At 31.1% G+C, this 24,111-nt stretch overlaps 2 protein-coding genes across 5 annotated transcripts; both read left to right on the plus strand.

Annotated features, from left to right (window-relative positions):
• The first annotated feature begins 2,831 nt into the window (after positions 1-2,831).
• On the plus strand, positions 2,832-8,016 carry Nup133 (nuclear pore complex protein Nup133). Its single transcript, XM_083049293.1, has 4 exons — positions 2,832-3,060; positions 3,319-3,658; positions 3,857-6,701; positions 6,779-8,016. The coding sequence occupies exons 1-4, from the start codon at positions 2,966-2,968 to the stop codon at positions 6,910-6,912; spliced, it is 3,414 nt and encodes a 1,137-aa protein (XP_082905419.1). The 5' UTR covers positions 2,832-2,965; the 3' UTR covers positions 6,913-8,016.
• A 1,191-nt stretch (positions 8,017-9,207) lies between these two features.
• On the plus strand, positions 9,208-19,288 carry LOC145942501 (uncharacterized). Of its 4 annotated transcripts, none has more exons than XM_083049294.1 (16): positions 9,208-9,242; positions 9,890-9,939; positions 10,690-10,894; positions 11,130-11,301; positions 12,510-12,685; positions 12,769-12,927; positions 14,487-14,647; positions 15,125-15,462; positions 16,155-16,266; positions 16,346-16,481; positions 16,581-16,720; positions 16,804-17,001; positions 17,148-17,300; positions 17,700-17,860; positions 18,010-18,226; positions 18,951-19,288. In XM_083049294.1, exons 1-16 carry the CDS (start codon positions 9,223-9,225, stop codon positions 19,085-19,087), a joined length of 2,535 nt encoding a protein of 844 aa, XP_082905420.1. In that variant the 5' UTR covers positions 9,208-9,222; the 3' UTR covers positions 19,088-19,288. The 4 variants fall into 4 exon arrangements, with proteins under 4 accessions (XP_082905420.1, XP_082905421.1, XP_082905422.1 ...); XM_083049295.1 differs by lacking the exon at positions 9,208-9,242 and adding an exon at positions 9,669-9,697; XM_083049296.1 differs by lacking the exon at positions 9,208-9,242 and adding an exon at positions 9,688-9,764.
• Positions 19,289-24,111: the final 4,823 nt, after the last annotated feature.

The following is a 24,111-nucleotide window of genomic DNA, read 5'->3' on the forward strand; positions in this document are numbered from 1 at the left end:
TTAAAAATGGCTGCCGACTTTATGGGCTGCTCCGCTTGACACTATTTTCGCTTCGAGGCGAGAGGAGATTCTGCTCCTGATTGGTCCGTCGCTTCTTCGAAACGAAAATAGTGGGTTTGTTCTTTTTTAGCTCAACTAGTGTGCACTAGTTCAGCTTTCTTCTTTTTTTTCTAAAAAGGTACAGTCCCAGGGTGAAAACCCATGCGGCGGAGTAGCAGAACGCGGAACCAGCGGATCGCCAATCACCGAGTTATTCCGATAGAGCCCTTCGTCGAGCTCTATGGAAATAATTCCATGATTGGCGATCCGCTGATTCCGCGTTCTACTATTCCGCTGCATGGGTTTTCATCTCCATGGTGCGGAACATGCGGAATGTGGAATTGGCGGAATGAAATTCGTCCCATAGAGGTAAGAAATAAAGCCCCTTGCACAATGCTAAGCGATAGCGATAGGAATAGCGATAACGATAGAAAAATATCTATTCTCTGTTCTTATTGGTGGAATAAAAAATATTTACCAATAGGAACAGAGGTTAGATATTATTCTATCGCTATCGCTATTCCTATCGCTATCGCTTAGCATTGTGTAAGGGGCTTAACAGGAGGGAGTGTAAAGCCTTTTAAGTAGAGGGGGGGGGGTAACAACACCAAATGTGATTGGTTGGCCACAGTAATATGGCGTTTTGTATTTTTTTTTTCATCTTGTCTAACCTAACTGAACCAAATAAGGCTGCTTTCCTTTTAGCGACACAAGTCGACACAAGCATCATTCTATCTTTGTTCTACATTCTATGAGAACAAAGATAGAATGATGCTTGTGTCGACTTGTGTCACCAAATGGAAAACGCCCTAAGTGAGAAACACGTAGCTTCGTGAACTTGGCCCCCCAATTTTGACTTTTTGAGTTTTTTTTTTTTTAAATCGTTTGTAAGTCGTTTGTAGGTGATTGTTAGATTAATTAAAACGTTTGTTAGATTAGCCTCGCGCTGCAAAATAAAAAATAAAATTGACCGTGAAGTTAGCCCCCGGTTTTTTATTTTGATCCTATTTAAGTTTTGCAGAGGCTCAATCGATGCGGAATCGTTTGTTGGTCACGAATATGCTAATTAGAACGTTTGTTAGATCGTCGTTTCTTAAATAAAAGCAAAAAACGATATTTCGCGTGTCGCTAATCGCGCTGGTCTGCCGGAGCCATAACGCGTACCGTGTAACCAATCAGAGCCGTAATAGAAAACGCGGAACGACTCTGATTGGTTACGCGGTACGCGTTATGGCTCCGGCAGACCAGCGCGATTAGCGACACGCGAAATATCGCTTTTTGCTTTTATTTAAGAAACGACGATCTAACAAACGTTCTAATTAGCATATTTTTGACCAACAAACGATTCCGCATCGATTGAGCCTCTGCAAAACTTAAATAATCTAAATTAAAAGCCTACTTTTTTATTCTACGAATCGACGAAGGCTTCGTTCCCCCACCACGCGTCGTTAGACAAAGAGGAGACTACCATGAAATCAGGCTCACTCTTTCTAAAGTTTCACGGTGCCCAAACAAAGGCCGATATTCATAGTCCGTTCTTATTTCAAGACCGTCTTAAGTAATGTCTTAAAATGCAAATACGGCTCTGTGATTGGTTAATCACATCTTAAGATTGTACTTAAGACATTCTTAAATATAAGAACCGACTATGAATACCGGCCATAGTCCGTTCTTATTTCAAGACCGTCTTAAGTAATGTCTTAAGATGCAAATACGGCTCTGTGATTGGTTAATCCCATCTTAAGATTGTACTTAAGGGCTAGTCTACAATAGAGTCGTAAGGTTGTAAACGTAAGAAATTGACCAATCACAGTTGAATTCGAGGAGAATAATCGACTGTGATTGGTCAATTTCTTACGTTTACGACCTTACGACTCTATTGTAGACTAGGCTTAAGACATTCTTAAATATAAGAACCGACTATGAATACCGGCCTATATTTAATATGTCTATGGCCGGTATTCATAGTCCGTTCTTATTTCAAGACCGTCTTAAGTAATGTCTTAAGATGCAAATACGGCTCTGTGATTGGTTAATCACATCTTAAGATTGTACTTAAGACATTCTTAAATATAACGCTGGGTCCACAATAGGTGATTTAAGCCCTAAGCCTTAAGAAATTGACCAATCACAGTCGAGTTTTCTCCTCATACTTGACTGCGATTGATCAATTTCTTAAGGCTTAAGGCTTAAATCACCTATTGTGGACCCAGCGTAAGAACCGACTATGAATACCGGCTTATGGAACATGGAACTGATGCAATAAGTTAAGCGGGGAGCACACAAACTTGCATAGGCGCATAAGCGTATGCATAAGAAATTTGATTGGTCCATAAACGTGTGCATAAGAAAATAAACCAATCAAATTTCTTATGCATACGCTTATGCGCCTATGCAAGTTTGTGTGCTCCTCGCTTTAGAATGAGACAATAAAGTGTATTTTGTCTCACTCTAACTTATTGCACCAGTGTGCACAGTTCAGCCAGTGCAGGAATAGAAAAGTCTTATGTGGCATAGCACAATATATATATTACTATCATACATACAATATATATATATGTATATATATATATATATATATCATATTTATAAATATTATTTATGAATTTTTCCTTTTTTTGTGTGTGCTTTCATCACTATTTCAAATGTCGCGCTTCGGTAGGCCACACCAATATGGCGCTTAGTGTTCCCCCCTTACGTCTGCTTGCCTGTCAAGGAGGGTATATCCACCCTCATGTTATTTCTTACCTCTATGTTGAAAACTATTCGTTATTTACCGGCTTTCCGAAAGAGGTCTCCTGCCGATCCTTAACCTAACCTAACCCTAACCTTAAATACCCGGTGCTATTCAAAGCGAAGAAGAAGAGTCCTGCTTAATTCTTGAAATAAAATTAAAATTAATTGTAATTAGCTCAATCTTAAACAAATGGATCGAAGCAGTATAGGAAGTTCATTAGGAAGGATGATATCCTCTCCTAGAAAACGAATATCGATAGTTCAGTCATTGAAGAAAAATAGTTCGTAAGTTTTTTAGTATATGATACTATTATATATAATTATATAGACATGTATCTTTATATGTAAGAATATGTATCTTTATATGTAAGAATAAAATTTTGAAAAAAAATTTATCTTAAAAGAAAAAAACATTGTTTTTTAAATTAAATTTTATTGATTTATTAGGAAATTAAACTTCTTACATATATATTATATATATATATATATATATATATATATAATTAATACTAATGTTATTTATATAATTATAATTTATTTTAGCTCGACAAGTGTGTCAGGACGTACAAATCAATCTATACAAGTAATATGTAGAACGCAGAGTCATACAGTAGAAAGTTTTGGCTCTCCGCTACCAGTTTTAGTTACTGAGGCATTAACATTTGTAGATCGGAACACAACCGTTAGTGTAAATGTATCCGAAGATGGTTGGGCTTGGTTGGTATATGGTCGCAAGCTACTTGTATGGCAATGTAAAACCAATATTCATGATCCTAAACAAAGAAGAACCTTCAAAACACAGTGTCGTGAACTATTGCTGCCTCAAAGTGATTTGGCACATAAAGCGAATTGTATAGCAGTTTGGGTATCACCTAACCAACAGGTACTTAAAGACTAAACCCCTGTAAGGGGGCTGTTAAATCTTGGAATCTATATTCTTATGTATTCTTAATATATTGATTATTATCTTAATATATTTTTAATATATTTTGGATAAATATGATCGAGTAATGGAAAGAGGATACAAAGTTTTTGTAAAAAATATTGTATATATGTACTTATATATATTTTTATTTAATAGGTACCTAGCTGCATGGCAGTCTCGCCAGAGGGAGTGGTACGTTTCTGGGCTAGTATAGCACACGAGGGATCTTCCGTAGAAACCAGTGCTGAGCTCGCAGGACAAGAAGTGGGTTGTCTTATACATGTACCAGGTCACGGGTGTATTCTGGCCACGACTACGTGTACAGTGGCGTTATTACAGCTGCAGTATAGTAATGGAAAAAACAATATCACCTGCCAGGTACTTCGAACGAGTCAAGGATGGTTTGGTGGCATAGGTCGTAGAATGACCTCCCTCATCTTTGGCGCGATACCACAATCACCCGTCGCAGAAACAAAATTGGTGAAGGTTACGTGCACATCGCTGAGCGAGGGAGGCTCCAGAGTTCTCATCCTCGCTGGATCCTCTTTGCAATATTGGTTTTTTTCTCCCAACGAGCAAGAGAAGATGGAGTTCGACGAAGACATCACTCACATCGTTCAACAGGCGTTTCAGAGAAAGATTTGGGAATCCAGCCCTCAAAGTATGGCCACATGGTTTATCGATATGCAAACGTGCGAGGAAGGGATAGTCCTTTTAATGGCAGCCTTCGCCGACACAGTCGTCATTCACTTTGCCCTTGGATTGTTACCTTTGGTCGACACAACGCTGTCGCATTCGTTCAAATGGTTCATACCGGTTAAAATCGATCCGCTATTGTTCTATCACGACGATATAGAGTTTACGCTGATGTCTTATCACTTTGTGCTATGCGGCTGGGAGGCAATTATATACAATCAGCACAATGTACTCGTAATTAACACTGCGTCCGAAATCGAGCAGGATAAAATCGACTTGGTGAGAGGAGGCGAGGACAGCATACTCGGCGGTGCCATTTGCTCGGCGACCCCGGTACTATTCACGAAGAGCGTTGGCCTCGTCTCCATTACACCGGTGGACTTTGCAGTGCAGGACTTTAGCACGGGATATGCGGATGCCAGTACTACCATGAGTATGGATTACAGTTACAAGATGAATCAGACGCATCAGACGGCGCAGAACTTTTCCATTCTTATAAGCAACGAAGACCTTCAAGATATGTACTGCAGCTCCGATGCGACTACGCAGTTGCGTGCCGCGTTTCTTCTGAGTTTGCGACAGAATAAGGTGCAATGCAATGAGATTCTCTCTCAACTCTTCTCTCCGCAAGAGGATCCGGTAATGGATGTTGATCCCATCCTCGACACACTCGTCCTGAAGGTCGCGAAGGATTTGATTGACGATTATCCGGCGAACGATCCGAGATGGACGAATCACAAGGATTTGTCTATGACGATCAACGCGGTCACTTCTATGCAGATACCTCATCAACTGGAAGGCAAGCAAAACGCGTTAGATCTCTTCGATGCATTCCTGAAGAAGTACAACTTGTGGAGCAAGTTTTGCGCGGTCACCTGCCGAGGAACCATCATGTCCACCTCTCACGTACTCGGCGAGTACTCGGAGAAGGTGGTCGCGGCGTTGATCTTGTACAATTTACAAAATAGATACCCCGAGATCGTAGATCCGGTCATGGATCAGACGTTGAAGCAGAAGGAGGCCCGTGCGTCCGATGAACTCACGGCACGAGATGTCTTCTACCGCGAAGTAAGCACGATACACCTGTTCCTGTTGACCCTTGTGGAAAACGCGTGCGAGATCGCGCAGTCCGAGAGACCCCTGCAACAAGTTGGACAGTATATCGTTCAGATCAACACTATCTTGTTGACTATATTATACGAAGTAGTCAAGTATCGTCAGTATAACGCCGAGCGCTTCGTTCCTGCCAAGTTCTCCAACGAAACCGAATACCTTCCTTGGACGGCGGCGCCGGGCAGAGATGGCTTGAGGAATTGTCTCAATACGATGCAAGGCATCACCCTTAAATACGGTATAACGGGCACCGGCGATTCCGCTGTTAAGAACGAATTGTATGAACAGCTGGTCAGTTTGATCGACTTGATCCTGGACGGGAAGAAGTGTCATTTGGAGAGCATTCGCGGCACGGAAAAGTTCGAGGTACTCTTGAAGCAGTACGAGACGGAACGCGCCAATCTTATACAACCGCTGATCAAAGAAGAGCAGTACGATAACGCCGCGATGCTGGCTGAGAAATATTGCGACTTTCCCTCGCTCGTGCAGATTTGCGAATTGACCAACAACAAGAATCGGCTCGACGGCTACGTGGAAAAGTTCGCGGCCCAAGACTTCGCCGGGTTTCTATTCTCCTGGTACATAAAGAACGGACGTCAGGGACAGTTGATCGAGAGATGCAGACGCGGCGGCACCGCGGAATTGACGGAGAAACTGTCGGAACATCCCACCTTGTCCTGGGTACAAGCGGCGTTAACCGACGAGCTGCAACTTGCCGCCAATACGCTTCTCGCCTTGGCGGCTCAGGAATACGAGCTGATCGTTCGTAAGAAGTCGATGCTCTCGCTGGCCAAACTGGCTTTGCTCGCGTCGGACGAGCTGGAGGATAAAGTAGCGGAATGCACGAAGACTATCAACAACGAGCTGACCCTTGTGGCCTATCAGGAGGATCTACCGGCGCAGGTACTCGCCATGTATGGTTACGACATCAAGAATCTACGAGTGCTCGCACCCAGGGAATTAATTATGCTGTATACCTCGAGCGATAACACTATAGCCAACGAATATGATTTCAAGAAGGCCCTCGATTTGCTCGATTACGTGGAAAATGAAGAGGACAGGTCGTCGTTGAGATTACAGATCTGGGCGCGTGCAGCTCGGCGAAATCAATGGGACAACATAGAGAAGAACCCCGAGCAACAGGTTCAAGAGACGCTATTCTTCAAACTGATGGATCTTACGTATTTTATGGGTAAACGCGATATTCTTGAGATCTTTAGAAGAGATGTGATTTATTAGTATATATTAATGTTGTGCATGTTTTTACAGGTGGAAAAACGGATGAATTTTTACCATGCATCGATATGCTGTTGAAGGAACCAGAGCTTGGAGAACTCGCTACCTCGAACAACTTTCAGTTTCTCATAAAATTGATATACGAATACGCTTATCGAAATTATTAGACGAGGAGAAGCGACGAGAGAGAATTCATGAGGATGATAATATAATTTATATCTTATGTAACAAAGAAAAATTTATTAACGATATCGAAGTAGCAGTATTATGTGATATATTTCTCACATTAAGACTCCTAGATCCTCGCCGCGGCCATGTTAGATTGTGACGTCAGAGGCGAGAAAGCACACGCTGAAGATTCTTAGATGTCATTTTTAAATGAAAAGATATTTCGATGAAACACTATTTCAGATAACTTTAGCAGATTTTTAAAATATCTCGAAAATTATTCTTTTCTCTTGACAGTCAATCAACAATCGTAAAATGATCGTGATATTAGACTTTGTCATGCGGAATGACTGCGCGCACGTGAGATCGGACGGACTGGGCCTCATATTACAGTCATTTTACAGCTGTTGATTAATTATAAAGGGAAAAGGATAGTTTTCGAGATATTTTAAGAGTGTGCTAAAGCCATTTGAAGTGCTGTTTCATCAAAATATCTTTTTATTTCGAAATTGCATCTAAGAATTTTTAGCGCGTGTTTTCTCGCCTCTGACGTCACAATTCCAACATGGTCGGCAAGGAGTCAGGAGTATTGAAATTCATCCATAGTTATTTATATTATAATGTCAATTATTTTTATATCTAACTTTTTTATACATATATATAAATTGACATTATAAAATATTGCATTTATGAAATACACAATATAATTTGATACTTTAAGTTTAAGTTTATGAGCAAATCATCTTACATGTTAAATATAGAATTAGTTGTAAATAAAATATAAATAAGTTTATAAATAAATCTTTTTAGAATTTTCATAATATAATGTATTTTATATTCTTGCTTGATTTGGCGATGATATTTACATTTCATTTCTGGAATGCAAAATGCGGTAAAATATAAATAAAAATGTAATTAAAAATGTATGTATAATATAAAGAAAAGATTTTATTCTAAATTCTAAGAGAAGGTAAAGAATCTTATCTGCATATTTATTAAAGAAAGTAGTATTTCGTATTGTATATGTGAAAATAGTATATGTTGATGCATTTAAAGTCATCAATTATACACATCTACATGAATGTCAAAACACATTATTTTATAACAGATATATCAACAGATTATATTACATTAATTAAATAAGTTAAAAATTAGCATTTTAATTTATTTTTCACGTATTAATTTTTTAATAGAAAAAAAATTCCTAGAGAAAGATGGAAATCTTGTGTATATGTTATTCACATAACATTCCTTAAGTTCATCTGGTTATTAATAAAATTATGAAAAAACTTCATTTTAATCCAATTGCTACTTGAATATTGCTGCTTGCATTACTAAATCCGTATACTATTCAATGATTCACACATTATTTACGAAGATATAGTAAGAGATTTTATGTTCTACTTTAATACTGATAAGATATATAACTGGCTGAGCACAATTTATATATGTTTTCTATAAATGCTTTTATATATTTTAAATAAAAATATTTTTACATATACATAATTAATATTATATCTCAAAATAAAAATACCCGTTCACAATATTATCTATTAATGTATATCACAATTCTTTAGTTTATCAAGCGATATCAACAAAAAATTCTAATCTGATTTTATATACATACACATATCGAAAAGCAATATATATACGAGGGCAGTTCGATAAGTCAGTGACTTTTACAAGATATGGCACTCAAATCGCAATCTAATTTTATTTCTGATATTTACCATCTTATTTAAGTATACACACCAAGTTTCAAGTAGATCTGTCAAATAGAAATTTTTTGACAGCGTTCTAAAGCGGATAAGTTTGTGTTTTTTGCTAAAATGGAAAAAAGTGAATTTCGTGTGCTAATAAAACATTACTTTTTGCGTGGAAAAACCATTAAGGAAACTGAAGAAAAGCTAAAAAAGTATTATGGGGACTCTGCTCCGTCACATGGAATGGTTCACAAGTGGTTCACTGAATTTCGTTGTGGTTTTTGATCGATTGTGAGCAAGCGCGGCACCCATCTGGCCGACAGCTTCTTCATGCCCAAATGTTTATGCAAGATATTAAAAACACGTTCGTTTGAGATGTTTACCATCTTGGCTATCTCGCGTATCTTCACTCGACGGTCGTCCAATACAATATCATGGATTTTATTGACTGTTTCTTCAGTTGTGACCTCATTCGGACGTCCCGGGCGCTCAGCATCATTCGTACTTGTACGACCACAACGAAATTCAGTGAACCACTTGTGAACCATTCCATGCGACGGAGCAGAGTCCCCATAATACTTTTTAAGCTTTTCTTCAGTTTCCTTAATGGTTTTTCCACGCAAAAAGTAATGTTTTATTAGCACACGAAATTCACTTTTTTCCATTTTAGCAAAAAACACAAACTTATCCGCTTTAGAACGCTGTCAAAAAATTTCTATTTGACAGATCTATTTGAAACTTGGTGTGTATACTTAAATAAGATGGTAAATATCAGAAATAAAATTAGATTGCGATTTGAGTGCCATATCTTGTAAAAGTCACTGACTTATCGAACTGCCCTCGTATATATAATATATATATGCATATATGAATAAACATGAAATAAATTTTACGTTTGTTTTTGTAATAACTAATTATAATAACTATGATATTACAATCTCGTAATATACGTATATTTATCAAATAATTGGGATATTCTTTAATAAAGATCATCTCTACAAACTCGAGTGGGAGTAAATTACTCATACAACGTATCGTATCTTATCTTTTGATAGTGATATGTTACTATGTCTCTAAAAAGGTGTGGTGTAGTATCGTGTTAAGTAAAACCAAAGGGATAAGATCATTCTTACATAAAAGAGACAAAAGTGCTGAATAAGTTGTTTATTTCGATATAAATTTGCGAAATATTCTTTCCGCGTTATTAATTTAAAGAAAAATATCGATTCAAATTACAGTGCAATAGAATATATTTTGTATTTTCAATTTTCAGCGGTCGCAAAATGATTAGATTATACTCTTGGATTATTTTATGTGTTCTTGGTAAGAAATATATTATTTCAAGTGTTTGTGATTATAATTTTAGTGTAGTGTGCTTGTTAAAAAAATCGTGAAAAATTATTATAAGATGATATTCTTTCTCTATGCATGTGTATATATTTTATACATATATTTTTTCGTTGTTTTATATTAATACATACAGTGTCCCGTAATTGATGGTACAAGCGGGAAAGAATTCTACATAATTCTACGTAATTCTATGTAAAAAATGAGTCATCGAAAATGTGTAGAATAAATTTTTTTATTTTTCGCAGAGTTTTGTTTTCGATAAAATTAATTTTGAAAATTGTGAAAGTGATAGCACATTTTATAATTTATGCTTGAATAATCTCTATAATATCTTGTATTATACATTATCGAATTTATATTTTGATATTAGTATTATTATTATACATATCTTTATTAAAAAATAATATATATCTAATACATATATATCTATAATAACATATAAATAAATATTTTATATAACTATTTCAGTGTCACTTAAATTATTTGTGATTATTTTAAATGAAAAGTATAATTTTATAAAAATAATGTTATAAAAACTCTTATAGAAATAAAGATATAGCATACAATAATTAGAGATCATCCAAAATTAAAAAAATTATAGTATTAATTTTTTAAATTTTAAGTTATAAATTTTCACGAAAACAAAACCTTTATATAAAAAAAATTATATTTTCGATTTATTTCTTCATAATAATATTGCCTTTGTATTATCAACTATTTTAGGCACTTTTGCACAAGATAATACATATCGAAATGTTGCTCCAACGCTTCGAGAATGTTATGAAAATAGATATCTTTTAGAGAAAGATAATAAATTACCCCATACATTAAATACATTAATTGCAATTCTCGATAAGATCGAAACAGAGAACACAGAACGTGGCTTGAACATGGATTTACGAAAATTAGCCGTCGGAATTATGCATAGGTAAGTTTTTTTGTAATAATATTAGAAAAAGACAAAAATTATAAATTGTAATAGAAAAAAAACTTATTATAAATTATACTTTTATATTTATGATACTTATTATAATTATAAATCATAATAGAAAAAATACTATTATAAATTATAATAGAAAAAAATACTTATTATTTTTGCCTCGGTTATAAAACATTTTATTTTACTAAAATACACATTGAAGTATTTCATAAAAAATCCATAGATTTCGCCAAGATGGGATAGAAAAAAATCCAGCCGTCCAACAACAATCCGGTATAATACCATATAGAGCAGCTGGACAAGCTCAAAAATATTTGCAAATACTTCGCTTTGTACCAGAGAAGACGGTTTCAGAAATTAGCCTTCCCTACAATATAATCAGTGATATTGAAAGAGTAAGGCTTAATATAAAATTCGTACTTTACTATTAATTATAATATATTAATTATAATATATATTATAATATATACAGGATGTCCCAAAAATCCTGCAACAACTCGAAAACAAAGGCTTTTTGAAAAAATGTTTCAAATAAAAGTTATAGGGCTTTAAGTGGCGCATTAAATAGTAATGTTAGTGTGACTATATAAATAGCATTGTTAAGATCATGTAAAATTTATTTTGAAATTTTTAAATGGAAATCCCTATTTTTGATTATATATTCTTGTAGATTATCTCGAGAGCTTTTCAAAACACTATAATAAAGTATTTTTTCATTCAGTGCTTTTCGAATTATAATGCTTGAAGTTTTTACAGTATTTTTTTTTAACATAAAATACAAAATATCTTGTAAAATATTTAGTTTTCGATATTAATACTTTTATGCGCATAATAATGAGACCAATCAATTGGTGTAAAGAAAACGCATAATTGTTTTTAAGAAAAAATATTTTGCAAATTGTATACATTTTCTTAAAAATAACTATGCGTTTTCTTTACATTAATTGATTTGTCTAATTATTTTATGCGTAAAATTATTAAGGTAAGATTACCGAAAACTGAATGTTTTACAAGATATTTTGTATTTGTTATGTTAAAAAATACTGTATCTTTCAAGCCTCATAACTCGAAAAATATTTAACGGAAAAAAAACTTTATTATAATATTCTGAAAAGCTCTTAAGATAAGCTACATGAATATAATAAAAAATAGGGGTTTCTATTAAAAAATTTTAAAGTAAATTTTACATAGCTTAACAATACTATTTATAGTTACATTAATATTGCTATATACTTAATGCGCCACTTAAGTCCTACAACTTTTATTTGAAACATTTTTCTCAAAAAGCCTTTGTTTTCGAGATAATTAACTGTTGCAGAACTTTTGAGACACCCTGTATAAAAAAAATATATAAACGTATATAAATATACATATACATATATAATATATATGTATATAATAAAATATATAATAAAAATAATAAAAAAACATACAATAAATATATAATATATGTATATAAAAATATATGTTTTTATATTAATAAATAAAAATAAGAATTAATTTTTAAAAGTAATTTTCAAAAATCATCTTTTATATTATTTATTATTATATTATTGCATTATTGTAAATTTTTATCATCTATAACGGATATATTATTTTATAGTGCACTCTTCATGGTATATTATCCAGTAATATTGAAATGTTTGAAAGAGGTGACGAAGGGACAGTATGTAGATATGCTGACTTGTATAGAAATGCGAGAAGTGTAAACAACAAACATTCTATTAATACAAATTTCAATATTGACGATGAAGTAGAAACCTTAACGCCTGAACAAATGTAAATACATAATAGTGTCATTATATATTATAATGTATACAATGGAGTTTGTATTTATTTATAAATTTTTTGTATACATATAGCGACGTTATTACGAATCACAAAAATGGGATTACAGAAGATACGGTTGATCCAAATACGTTTTATCCAGAATTACCCCCAAATCATCCAAAAAATGCCCGAATTTTCGTATGGCCACCGAGAAGCAGATGTCCTGTGGAAAATGGTGTTATAAAAACTAAGTATATAAATTTTATATTCAATTTTTGTATGTGTAAATATATAGAGACACATATGTATTTTCAACAAAATGAGAGTCTATTATACAATTTTTAATTTGTATATGTATAGTAATAGCGTTCTGAACGAATTATTATTAGGAATTTAAGATTAAGATCTATGTATTTTTTATGACTTCAAAATTCCAGTTGAATCCAATAATCAAGTTTCATTTTTTAGGATTTCAAATTCATAAGAAATATTTTATATATTGTACTTGCAAAGTATATTTGACTTTACAACAGTTACATTCGGAATTTTATCAGTTGATGGTAATTTTTATTTAATTTTGGATTAAAATTTAGAAGATTATTTCAAGGTCAACTTAATTTTTTTAAATGGAACCACTATAATTTTTTTATATAAATTAATTCCTTGCAATATTTGGCATAAAAAATTATAAGGGTAGGATGATCAAAAAGTGAATAGCTTACGAGATATTTTTTCTACTTTAATGTGACATAATTTTACATAAAATATTTCGTAAAATATGTATTTTTCAATAATCTTACCTCAATACTTTTATACACAAAATGAGAGGAATCAAAATTGGTGTAAAAAAAGCAGTTGTTTAAAAAAAAAATATATATAGCTGCTAGTGGCAAATTACATGTTTTCTTAAAAACAACTGTTTCTTTTACACCAATTGATTTCTCATTATTTTATGTATAAAAGTATTGAAATAAGATCATTGAAAAATGAATATTTTACAAGATATTCTATAATTTGTGTAAAATTTGTATCACACATTAAAGTACAAAATATCTCATAAAGCTATTCGTTTTTTGGTCATCCTACCTTTATAACTTTTTGTGCCAAATATTGGAAGAAATTGATTTATATAAAAAATATAGTGGTTCCATTAAAAAAAATAAAGTTAATCTTAAAATAACCTTCTGGAGTTTGATCAAATAAAGATCACCATCAGATGATCCTCTCAATACCAAATAATTTTTGTTTGAAATTTTTGTCCTAAACTTAAGAGTTCTGAAATATTCCAGAGGATTGATTAAAATGAGCCATCCTACAATATATACAGGGTGTCCCGGGATTCAACCGACAAATTGCGGGAGCATATTGTACAAGTAGTGGAAATAAGAAAAAAAAAAAATGTTATAAAATAGTGTTATAAAATTTGGTTAGAAATGCTTTACTATAAAGTTTAGGTTCAAAAACCTTGCACCCTCTCTAATCCTATATGAAATTGGATTTTGATAAAAATCAGCTAGTTTTCTCATATATTGTAGCTTAAATCCCAGGAGACTCCGTATACAACGTAAAATTTCTCATAAAAGTATTTATATAAGATTCGAACTTACTTGATCCAGGTTCGAAAGTACTTGAAAATATTGCTTTTGTTTTTTCGAGATACTTATAGAAAGTTCGAATCTATTGTATATCTCGTCCAAATTCGAGTCTACTCTTGTTTTTTTTTAAAAGTAATCATAGAGAATTCGAAACCGCGCAAATTTGAACCTATACTTAATTATAAGATACTTAATTCCATCGTTAATTATTACAGCTGGGGTTCAGTTTCTGCTGGGCCATTAATTGCTGGTATAGCTGCTGGATTACAACCTGAGACAGTAAAACTCTCAGAAGTGTTCCCTAATGAATCAGTAGAGAGAAAATCAAATCTTTCAAGATTATCATTGGATAATAGATGGATTGCGACCGTGGCTGGTAATGATACATTTATCTTCTCTCGTGTTCTATACGCTTTTGCAATACAGGGTGTTCCATTTTAGTTAATGTTAAAGTTGAATATTGCTGAAACTATGGCTGTAACGAGAAAATATTTTATATAAAAGATTATAAAGTTAAAAGATTTCGAGGGAAGGAGGGAAAGTTGATAATCTTAAATTTTAATTAGTAAGATCATTTGAAGGTTATTTAGGTTTTTCTTAAATATAAATCCATTTCTCCAATATTTAACATAAAAAGTTATAAGGATAGGATGGCCAAAAAGTGAATAGTTTATATAAAGATTTTCAAGAAAATGGCAGTAGAAATTTAGTATTAAATTAATGATTAATTATAAACATAATCTCTCTGCTCGTATATCTTTTAATACCTCATATTAAATTACTACATTTACTAATTTTTTATTATTGAATATCATTTGATCGAGACATTCTAAAAAGTATATATGCTATACAGGTGATTTGGCGGAGGTTACTTTAATACAGGGCCCTACAAACGAAGGACTTAGTGTGGGTGTGAATGGAAATTGGAATTCGTCATCTCTGCCTCGTTGGTATTTTCTCAAATCTAATGACAAATTACAATTTACGACAGCAGAAATCAGAGGGGATCTCGATGGATTAATTCTCGCTAACGAAATTGAATCTTTATATTCGAAAGTACCTACTTTAAAATTATCGCAGATCTTAGATATGTATTATAATGCCCGCGGATTGCTTAATCCTTCAATTAGAGCGTGTAATCGAAAAACATTGTTTACAAAACTTGCAGAAAATTCAACAATGTTTGAGCAGGTAATATATTATAAAATACTATAAACTATAAAGCTAATTAATGAGAAACAAATTAATATAAAAATGTAGTATACACATGTGCACATTATTTAATACAAAATTGCTTTTAAGAATTATACTAGTTTACAGTCAAAAATTATTTTAAACCAGACAAAATGTTCTTACAGATTTTTGGATGTTGACAATTTTTTTTCCTCAGGAACATCTCCATATTAGTAGTTCCCAGCTTTAATCTTTCATAACATGGTTAAAAAATAAAATATTGAAATAAATAAAATAAATTTTATAGGGAATGAACAATATATTTATGATATCTGATCAGAATTCCCAGATAATGTTAATCTTTTTCACGAAAAAACCTTAAATATCGCTAAAAAGTCAATTTTTGCATATTAAACCTCAATTATTTCGGAAATTTGACGTGCTGGTGAAAATTGGCTTGCGGTATCGTTTTCAGCATCCAAAAATCTATAAGAAGCATTTTGTCTGGTTTAAAATAATGAAAAAAATATTTTTTGTAAACTAGTGTTATTATAGTATTATAAATGATATTTAAGTATATATAAAAATAATATTATTAAAAATTATATAATAATACATAATAATACATAATAATATTAAATATTATATTAGTGATATTATAATAAATAATATTCATAATTTTAATAAACTCGTGCTTTATAAATTTATAGGCATATAGCGCTTCTTTAGTCTTAGAGGAATATTTACATAAAGCTACAATGGACGACAATGTAATCGAAAGATTTGCATTGCAAGCGGCGAACGAATTATCTTTGTACGTTCGTAAGTATTGTGTTATCTAATATTTTGCGAAATTAAATATTTTTGTAGAAGATGTAAAGTATATAATATTTTTTCCCAGAGTCTTCAATGAACAAAGATCTATCCTGTCAAGATGAAGAAACAAAAATATTCAATAATGTTATTCAAATTGCTATTGATCTAACAATTATTCTCGATACAACGTGGCCTTTTGATTTGATACAACCAATCATTGCGTAAGTATAATTGATATGCAAATATATAAAATAGAAAAAGACAGAAATATAATTATATAATGTACAAATATATATTTTATGTATACTTTTTTTTTATAGAAATATATTGGATAATATGAGAATAAGTCGATATAATAGTCGATTTACAATTATTAATGGTTATGACAGTAGTATCATTATCAATACTACCAATACCATTTTAAATTTTGGTTATTATAATATAACAAATTATAAAAATGGTATGTATATTTGGTATTAAATTTATGTCAAATGTATACTATTGATGGATGCGTTAAAAATAAAAAAATTTTTTTTTTTTTAGTAACTAGCGGTTTTGATCTTCCTAAATTATTCGAGAAATTAATTACTTTACAAAAAGTGAAATTAAACGATGAACGTTACGGTCTTGGACATGCAGAATCTGATGTAATTTTGATTATTCCATATATATCATCTATTTCCAATATCGACAAGGAATATTGTATAGAACAGATAAGGAAAATGAGGGAGCAAGTACCAGGTAAATCCTTACTTGTTATGAAAACTACAAAAGCTAAAATTTATTTTATATGTTAGGTTAATTCACCATAATATATTTTATTAATTTTTCAAATTATTACAAGTTTAATCAGTTACTTAATTATGCTTTGCGATATTATATTGCAGATGCTACATTACTTATATTGACATATGGATCAAAGGATAGATGGTCAGATCTTGTGAATGATCAAACAACTGATTTATTTTCCATTACTGCTATGGATAATATGCAAGGAATTTCGACAGCAATTGTTGATTTAATTTCGAGAATAAAAAAAGGTAGATATACGATCTAATTTGGGTAAATATTCATATTAGGGGACTAATACCCTCAATAACCTTGACCTGTTCCTGATAACATATGTCAAGGTCATGAGCTTGAATAACATTCAAGAGGTTTTAGTCGTCAGAGAAGATTATCATATTTAACACTTGTTCTTATCATATCAATTTAATTGTTAATAATTTTTTAATAAACAATAAACGACGACTAATATCTTTTGGATGTTACTCAAATTCATGACCTTTATGTATGTTGTGAAGGTCAAGATTATTGGGGGTGATTTATCTAATAGCATATTTACCCTAATGTGTCGTACAGTTTTAATATATTCCTTTCAAACTCTTTCAAACTCTTTGCATAATATAATTTTGCTACACATTTTGTTTTATTCGCAGTTCCACAGCGCTTAATCAATACGCAATGTGGAGCCGATTATTCTCCTGTTGGATCATCCAATTCATTCAACGATTACATTGAACCAGCTACGGTTGTTTTTTATAAAATGCATCCTAATTATTTCTTCTCTACCGATAGCAGTCATACTTCTACGATAAAGGTAAATTTTTTCTCAAGTCACTTTTTATTCACATAATATATATATGTATATTTTTTTATACATTTTATTATCTTCAATTTAATTATACATAAATATTTTTTATGTATTTTAAATATTAATTTTTGTATTATAAATAAATATACTTTCAGATTGAAGTATCTGGCTTGGGTAATCTTAAAGTATGCACATCGCGACACTTCATAGATTTTAATTCTACAGAAGATACAAGTGTATCGTGCGAATCAATAAGTAATAATGTGCATATTGTTACATTTTCTTGCAATGAAGCTGAATTAATCCACCTTTGTAATCCGTTGTATCTATCAATAATTGCCAATTCTTCAATCACAAATTATCAGTGTACAGGTAAAAACAGGGAAGACTATAATAATTTAAATTTGAAGAATTAATTGTCTCTAATAATTACACTAGTTTACAAAAAAGAAACATTTTTTTCATTATTTTAAACCAGACAAGGTGTTTTTCAATAGATTTTTGGATGCTGAAAACGATGCTGCAAACCAATTTTCATCAGGACGTCAGATTTCGGAAATAATTGAGGTTTAATATGCAAAAATGGCTTTTTTGCGATATTTGAGATTGTTTTGTGAAAAAAGTTTACGTTATCTGAAAATTCTGATCAGATGTCATGAATGTATTGTTCATCCTCTATAAAATGCATTTAAAAAATTTTAATATCTTACTTTTTAGTCATGTTATGAAAGGTTAAAGCTGGGAATTAATTCTCATATGGAGATGGACCCTGAGAAAAAAAATTGTTTGGAAAAAATTATTTTTTTCAAAATTAATTTTACCATTATTTGTCCTCCTTTAGATCATACAACTTTTGTCTGGAACATCTTTTCGAAACCTTATTTTGGAAATTTAACGTGCTAGTATTTGGTTTGCGGCATCGTTTTTAGCATATGAGAAACACTTTGTCTGGTTTAAAATAATTTTTCGCTATAAACTAGTGTTATTTTTAATTATAACTTTTTTAAAGATATACATTTTTATATTAAATAAATATTCAATCGCGTATATTTCTTTTTTTATGTGTTTCCTAATATAATATTCGTTTTTTTTATAGAAAAAGAATGCAGATTCCCTCACATGATAAAGTATACCGTTTCCTATACGAACCTGGTGTGTGTAAGTAGTGCACATATAAATACGCTGAGCATTTCTGTTCTAATCATAAGTATGAATATGCTTTTTAATACATAATATCAAAATATTACATAAATTGTCTTTTATAATAAGCAAAATTTAAGTTTAATTAACATATGGATGTTCAACATTAGTAAACGCTTAATTAATTGTAAATCATATCATATATGTAGTTCAATATATATTACACTTTTGCAATGAGTTTATAAAACATTTTGTAATTATTGTATTATTTGTGTGTATGTGTATTAATGAAGGTAAATATGTTAAAACAAGAAATTACAATTAAACTTGTTTACATAAATAAACCGGTATATAATAACAAGTATTACAATTTTTAAATAATTAAGATTTACAAAGTAACAAAACCTCGCCGACCCATGGTTCCTATATACTTAAAATTGTATCCCTTCTTTCATCATACTTTCGATACTTAATCGATGAATAATCGATTCACGAGCAATAAAATGGTTTGTATACATACACACATACATCTCTCATTTAAAAAGAAGACATTCAAATACATTGTTTAATTATTTGAACACAGGACTTTTTGATTGGTCAATTGTGCTAAGCACTCTAGGCATTGATCGATATGAGTAGTTGTGTCCAAATGAACCTCTCTCCGAGTCAGATGCAGTTGGTCACGAGTCCGTATTTCATTTATCATCAATTTTTAAGAGTGAAAATGCACAATCTCTTTAGTAACTTGTATAATATTATATAAATATATTAAAAATTCATGTATTAAATACTCCGAGAATATTCAGTCAAACTCGGACATTTGTGATTCTAGTGTGAGATCATGTTACCGTGGGGTTGTATGTGTATGCCTATTTTTAAACATTTTGTGTGTGTAAAGTGCTTTAAAAAAGAAAGTTATATTAGAAAAATTTTTATAAAAGCATATTAGACGATTCTTAAGAATATATATGAATGTTTAATATTTATTGGATAAAAGTTATTTACTAAACGAAGAATAGATCTATTAAATTATATATTTTACATTTTACTATTCATAAAATATTAATTCTATATACCTATATAATTTCCAACAAGTACATAATGTTTTGGATCTTTGCATTTTATAACTTTTTTCTCTGCGATAATATAACGCCTAACATATGGCAAATCTTTAATAAAAGAACTGAAGGTAAATAATCTGTTTAAGTATATACTTTCACTAACAAATCATTTCATCGAACTTTAACAAATGAGATGAATAAAGTATAAAAAACGCGTGGACTGTTTTGTTTACAAATACTTATTATATATATATTTTAAAGTTACTTTTTCTTATAGTTTATATCTATAGAATGATTATTGCTCTGAATTATTACTTCATTATTAAGTGTTCATAAAAAAAATTGTTTAGGACTTTTCGACTTATTTTTTGGTAAGGAATAACGCTATGTACTTAGTGGATGGTCTTTAAGTGACACCCTGTATATATATTTGTATAATATACAATGCATAATATACAATAATATATTTGCATAATATATATATATTTGGTAATACATAATATATTTCAAGTTCTTCTTAGTGGGCAGTCTTTAAGTGACACCCTGTATATATATATATATATATATATATATATATAGATATATATACCGGGTGTCCCATTTTAAAGGACCCACTCAAATATCTCAGAAACACTGCGTTAAATCAAAAAATGTTTCCTACAAAAGTTGTAGGGTTTCGAGGGGTCTCCAAGGTCAAGTAAAGGTGAGAATAAATTTTTTTGATGGAAACCCATATTTTTTATTATAACATCTTTTTCTACTAATTAATTTGAACAACTTTTATCTGAAGCATTTTTTTATTTTCTTCAAAATTCATTCTCACCTTCACTTAAGGTTAACCTTCACTAACCTTGGAGACGCCGCCCAAGGTCAAATGAATATTACTATGTTATGTCCCCCTCGAAACCCTACAACTTTTGTAGGAAACATTTTTCGATTTAACGCAGTGTTTCTGACAATGAGATATTTGAGTGGGTCCTTTAAAATGGGACACCTGGTATATATATATATATATATATATATATATATATATATTTGCATGTTGTGTACGGAACATTAAATTATACAAAAATTTTAAAGTATAGATTAATTAATTATTTAAAGAAAAAAATTGATGTATCAGAACTTATCCTTATTTTAATTATTTGATCCTGCGATCGTTTTACTGTGTATTCTCAATCCGAATTATATTTAGATTCAGGGTTGAGGACGTTACTTTATAAAGTAACGCGTTATCATTACCCCGTTATTTTTTTATAGAAAGGAACTTGTTACCATTACTAATTTTAAGAAGTAACGCGTTATTGTTACCGTTACTTAGAATGTAACGATTCGTTACTTTTTCGTTATTTATGCTAAAGTAAGCTATTAAATTATAAAATTATATTATTTAATGATCAATATTAAATATAATAATCTATGTTACAATTATAAAAACTCTGAACTAGTCTATATAGCAAGCTTTTTTTACATTAAACTTATTTAATGATTCTAATTCTGATAAGAAGTACATGATTTCTCGTGCTGATGTTTTCTAGTTTCAACTAATATTACCCATAACAATCACTGCCAATCGTATGTAAAGCAGCCAATTATAGCTTTTCAATTTTTCAGCAGTGATTGATTCTGAAAAAATCGAGATATTGATTGCACATGCTGATAAACACTTTTACAGTGTCTTCTCATATGACATTGTTTTCCAGCGCTTTTATATTAAAATAATTGAAATAATTTTATCCAATTTTAGAACTAGCGAGTAGCGCGCAATCTATTAAATAGATAAAAAAATAATAGAGAACTAGTAATGATAAAAGTAATAGCTAATTCGTTGTCGTTATTGTAAAAATGTAATGACGGTACCATTATCGTTACACACAAAAAAATATAACGATCGTTATATATGTACGTATATATATATATATATATATATATGTACGTAAAATATTTCGACAACGAATTATCAATAAGGTGGAAGGATATAAATTCGGCCTTGGTGTTGTCAAGAATAGCGCGCTATAGCGTTGTCGTTCGCGCGCCGACACTCGAACAGGTAAGTTGTTAGTGCGAAATATTCCGTCGAATTTATTTTGAAACGTTTATTGCGATCGATATCGAAAATTATTTTCTATGATAAAATGATTAATAATTAGTAATTGACTTCTATAATTAAAGTGTATAATTATCTCACGATAATAGGTCTCCAAACGCATTTTTCGCGTAATATAGTTATTTAAATGAAGTATAAGAATATATATATACTAGCTTTTATATAAGCCCGCGCTACGTGCGGAAATATTTCAAAATTATTATTTTTTTTTTACAATAGACGGAAAAAATGTGTTATGCACCTCCGGTGTTGCGGGGGAGTGTAGGACTCTCAACAATTAAAAACCCTCTCTGGACACAAAATCAAAATTTCGGCAAAATCTCGTTATACAAAAGAATAAAAAAAATTTTGGCATCGATTTAAAAAAAATCAATCCATTAATAAATAAATGCTCTCACCCACTAAAAATCCTCTCTATACATACTCACACCACAACCAAAAGGTGATTTTGGAAAAATGTGTGTGTGTGTTGAATTTTAATCTATCGCCCTTTATAACTTTGAAGAGAGCGGTCATAGAGAAAAATGTTTCATACAAAGTTTTTTGACTTTGAGGGGGACATAAGATGGTGTCATCGGTTTGATGTTGGATAGTCGTTTGATCGTGAAGATCACATAGAGGTCACCTTTAATTTCTTAAATGGAACCTATTATTTTTAATTGCATATTCTTGTAGCTTATATATTTCGAGAGCTTTCCAAACACTATAATAAAGTATTTTTCAAATAATGGTTAAAAAAAAAATTATGTAATTTGCAATATGCAGCTGCGTGCTTTTCTTAAAAGCAACTATGTGTTTTCTTCATATCAATTGATTGGTCTCCGTCCATAAAAGTATTAAGGTAAGATTACCGAAAACTAAATATTTTACAAGATATTTTACATTTAATGTCAAAAAATTGTTAATTTTAAACCTTATAACTCAAAAAGTACTTAAGAGAAAAATAACTTTATTATAATGTCTCAGAAAGCTCTCGAGATAAGTTACAAGAATATGCAATAAAAAATAGTAAGTTCCATTTAAGAAAAGGTGATCTTTATGTGATCTTTAAATGACAATCTAAGGTCAAACCAATGACAGCATCTTATGTTCACTTCAAAGTCAAAAAACTTTTTATTAATTTTACAAAAATAAAATATAAATAATGCAATATAATAATTTTAAACCCGTTATATATATTGTGAATAAACAAAGATTATATAACATAATATATAAATAAAAATAATACATAATACTTGTTATGTAAAATGTTACATTCAAGTTATATTGCTATTTAGTCTATTCGTAATCATTAAAGTAACAAAGTAATATAATAGTTCTATAACATAATTATATATGTATATTGTATGTACATATATGTATATGCAGAATTATGAGAGAATTTGAAATTGATGTTTTTGTGTACAACAAGCAGGTCAAATTTGTTTGTTTAGCATTACTGGCTGAACTAAGATTAAATATGTTTCTATTTTAGAATCTGAAACTGTAATATATTATTCTGCTATTCTGCAACTATTTCTTCCTTTCTTAAAGGCGCATGTTGAATGAAAAATGTGTTCTTTCTTATTGTTAGTTTCCTAGTTTCTTTTTTTCTTTTGTACGCACGACACATCACGCGAAAATTTTATAGTTTGAAAAAACCCAAGACCTTTAGGTAGATATTCAGATAGGAATTTCAGAGGATGTGGTTCAGAGAGGGGTGGACGGAGCGTGAAAAACATCTATACACATAAAATCACTGAACTATACAGGGTGTCCCAGAATAATATTTGGAACTAAACTCGTGTACAGATAGAGCGCACTAAACTGAATCGAAAGGTTCTCTACCATTTTGCAATTTTTGCAATAGTTAACGAATTATTAATTATGAAGTATCTACTGTCAAATGCGGCCGTCCAGCGATTGAGGTTGCGTGTAATTTGTAATAAACATTGCCTCTTATAATAAAC

This window comes from Prenolepis imparis, unplaced genomic scaffold (genome assembly GCF_030444845.1).
Source record: "Prenolepis imparis isolate NDT839.2.m4 unplaced genomic scaffold, iyPreImpa1.0 SCAF_11, whole genome shotgun sequence".
In the NCBI taxonomy this organism is placed as follows: Eukaryota; Metazoa; Arthropoda; class Insecta; order Hymenoptera; family Formicidae; genus Prenolepis; species Prenolepis imparis.

Coding starts and splice junctions, on each gene's coding strand:
- LOC145942501 (XM_083049294.1), top strand. CDS start 9,223: ATGGTTTTTCCACGCAAAAA. Junction 12,928..14,486: donor AATGGTGTTATAAAAACTAA/GTATATAAATTT, acceptor TAATTATTACAG/CTGGGGTTCAGTTTCTGCTG. Junction 17,002..17,147: donor AATGAGGGAGCAAGTACCAG/GTAAATCCTTAC, acceptor ATTATATTGCAG/ATGCTACATTACTTATATTG.
- Nup133 (XM_083049293.1), top strand. CDS start 2,966: ATGGATCGAAGCAGTATAGGAAGTTCATTAGGAAGGATGATATCCTCT. Junction 3,061..3,318: donor TCATTGAAGAAAAATAGTTC/GTAAGTTTTTTA, acceptor AATTTATTTTAG/CTCGACAAGTGTGTCAGGAC. Junction 3,659..3,856: donor GGGTATCACCTAACCAACAG/GTACTTAAAGAC, acceptor TTTATTTAATAG/GTACCTAGCTGCATGGCAGT.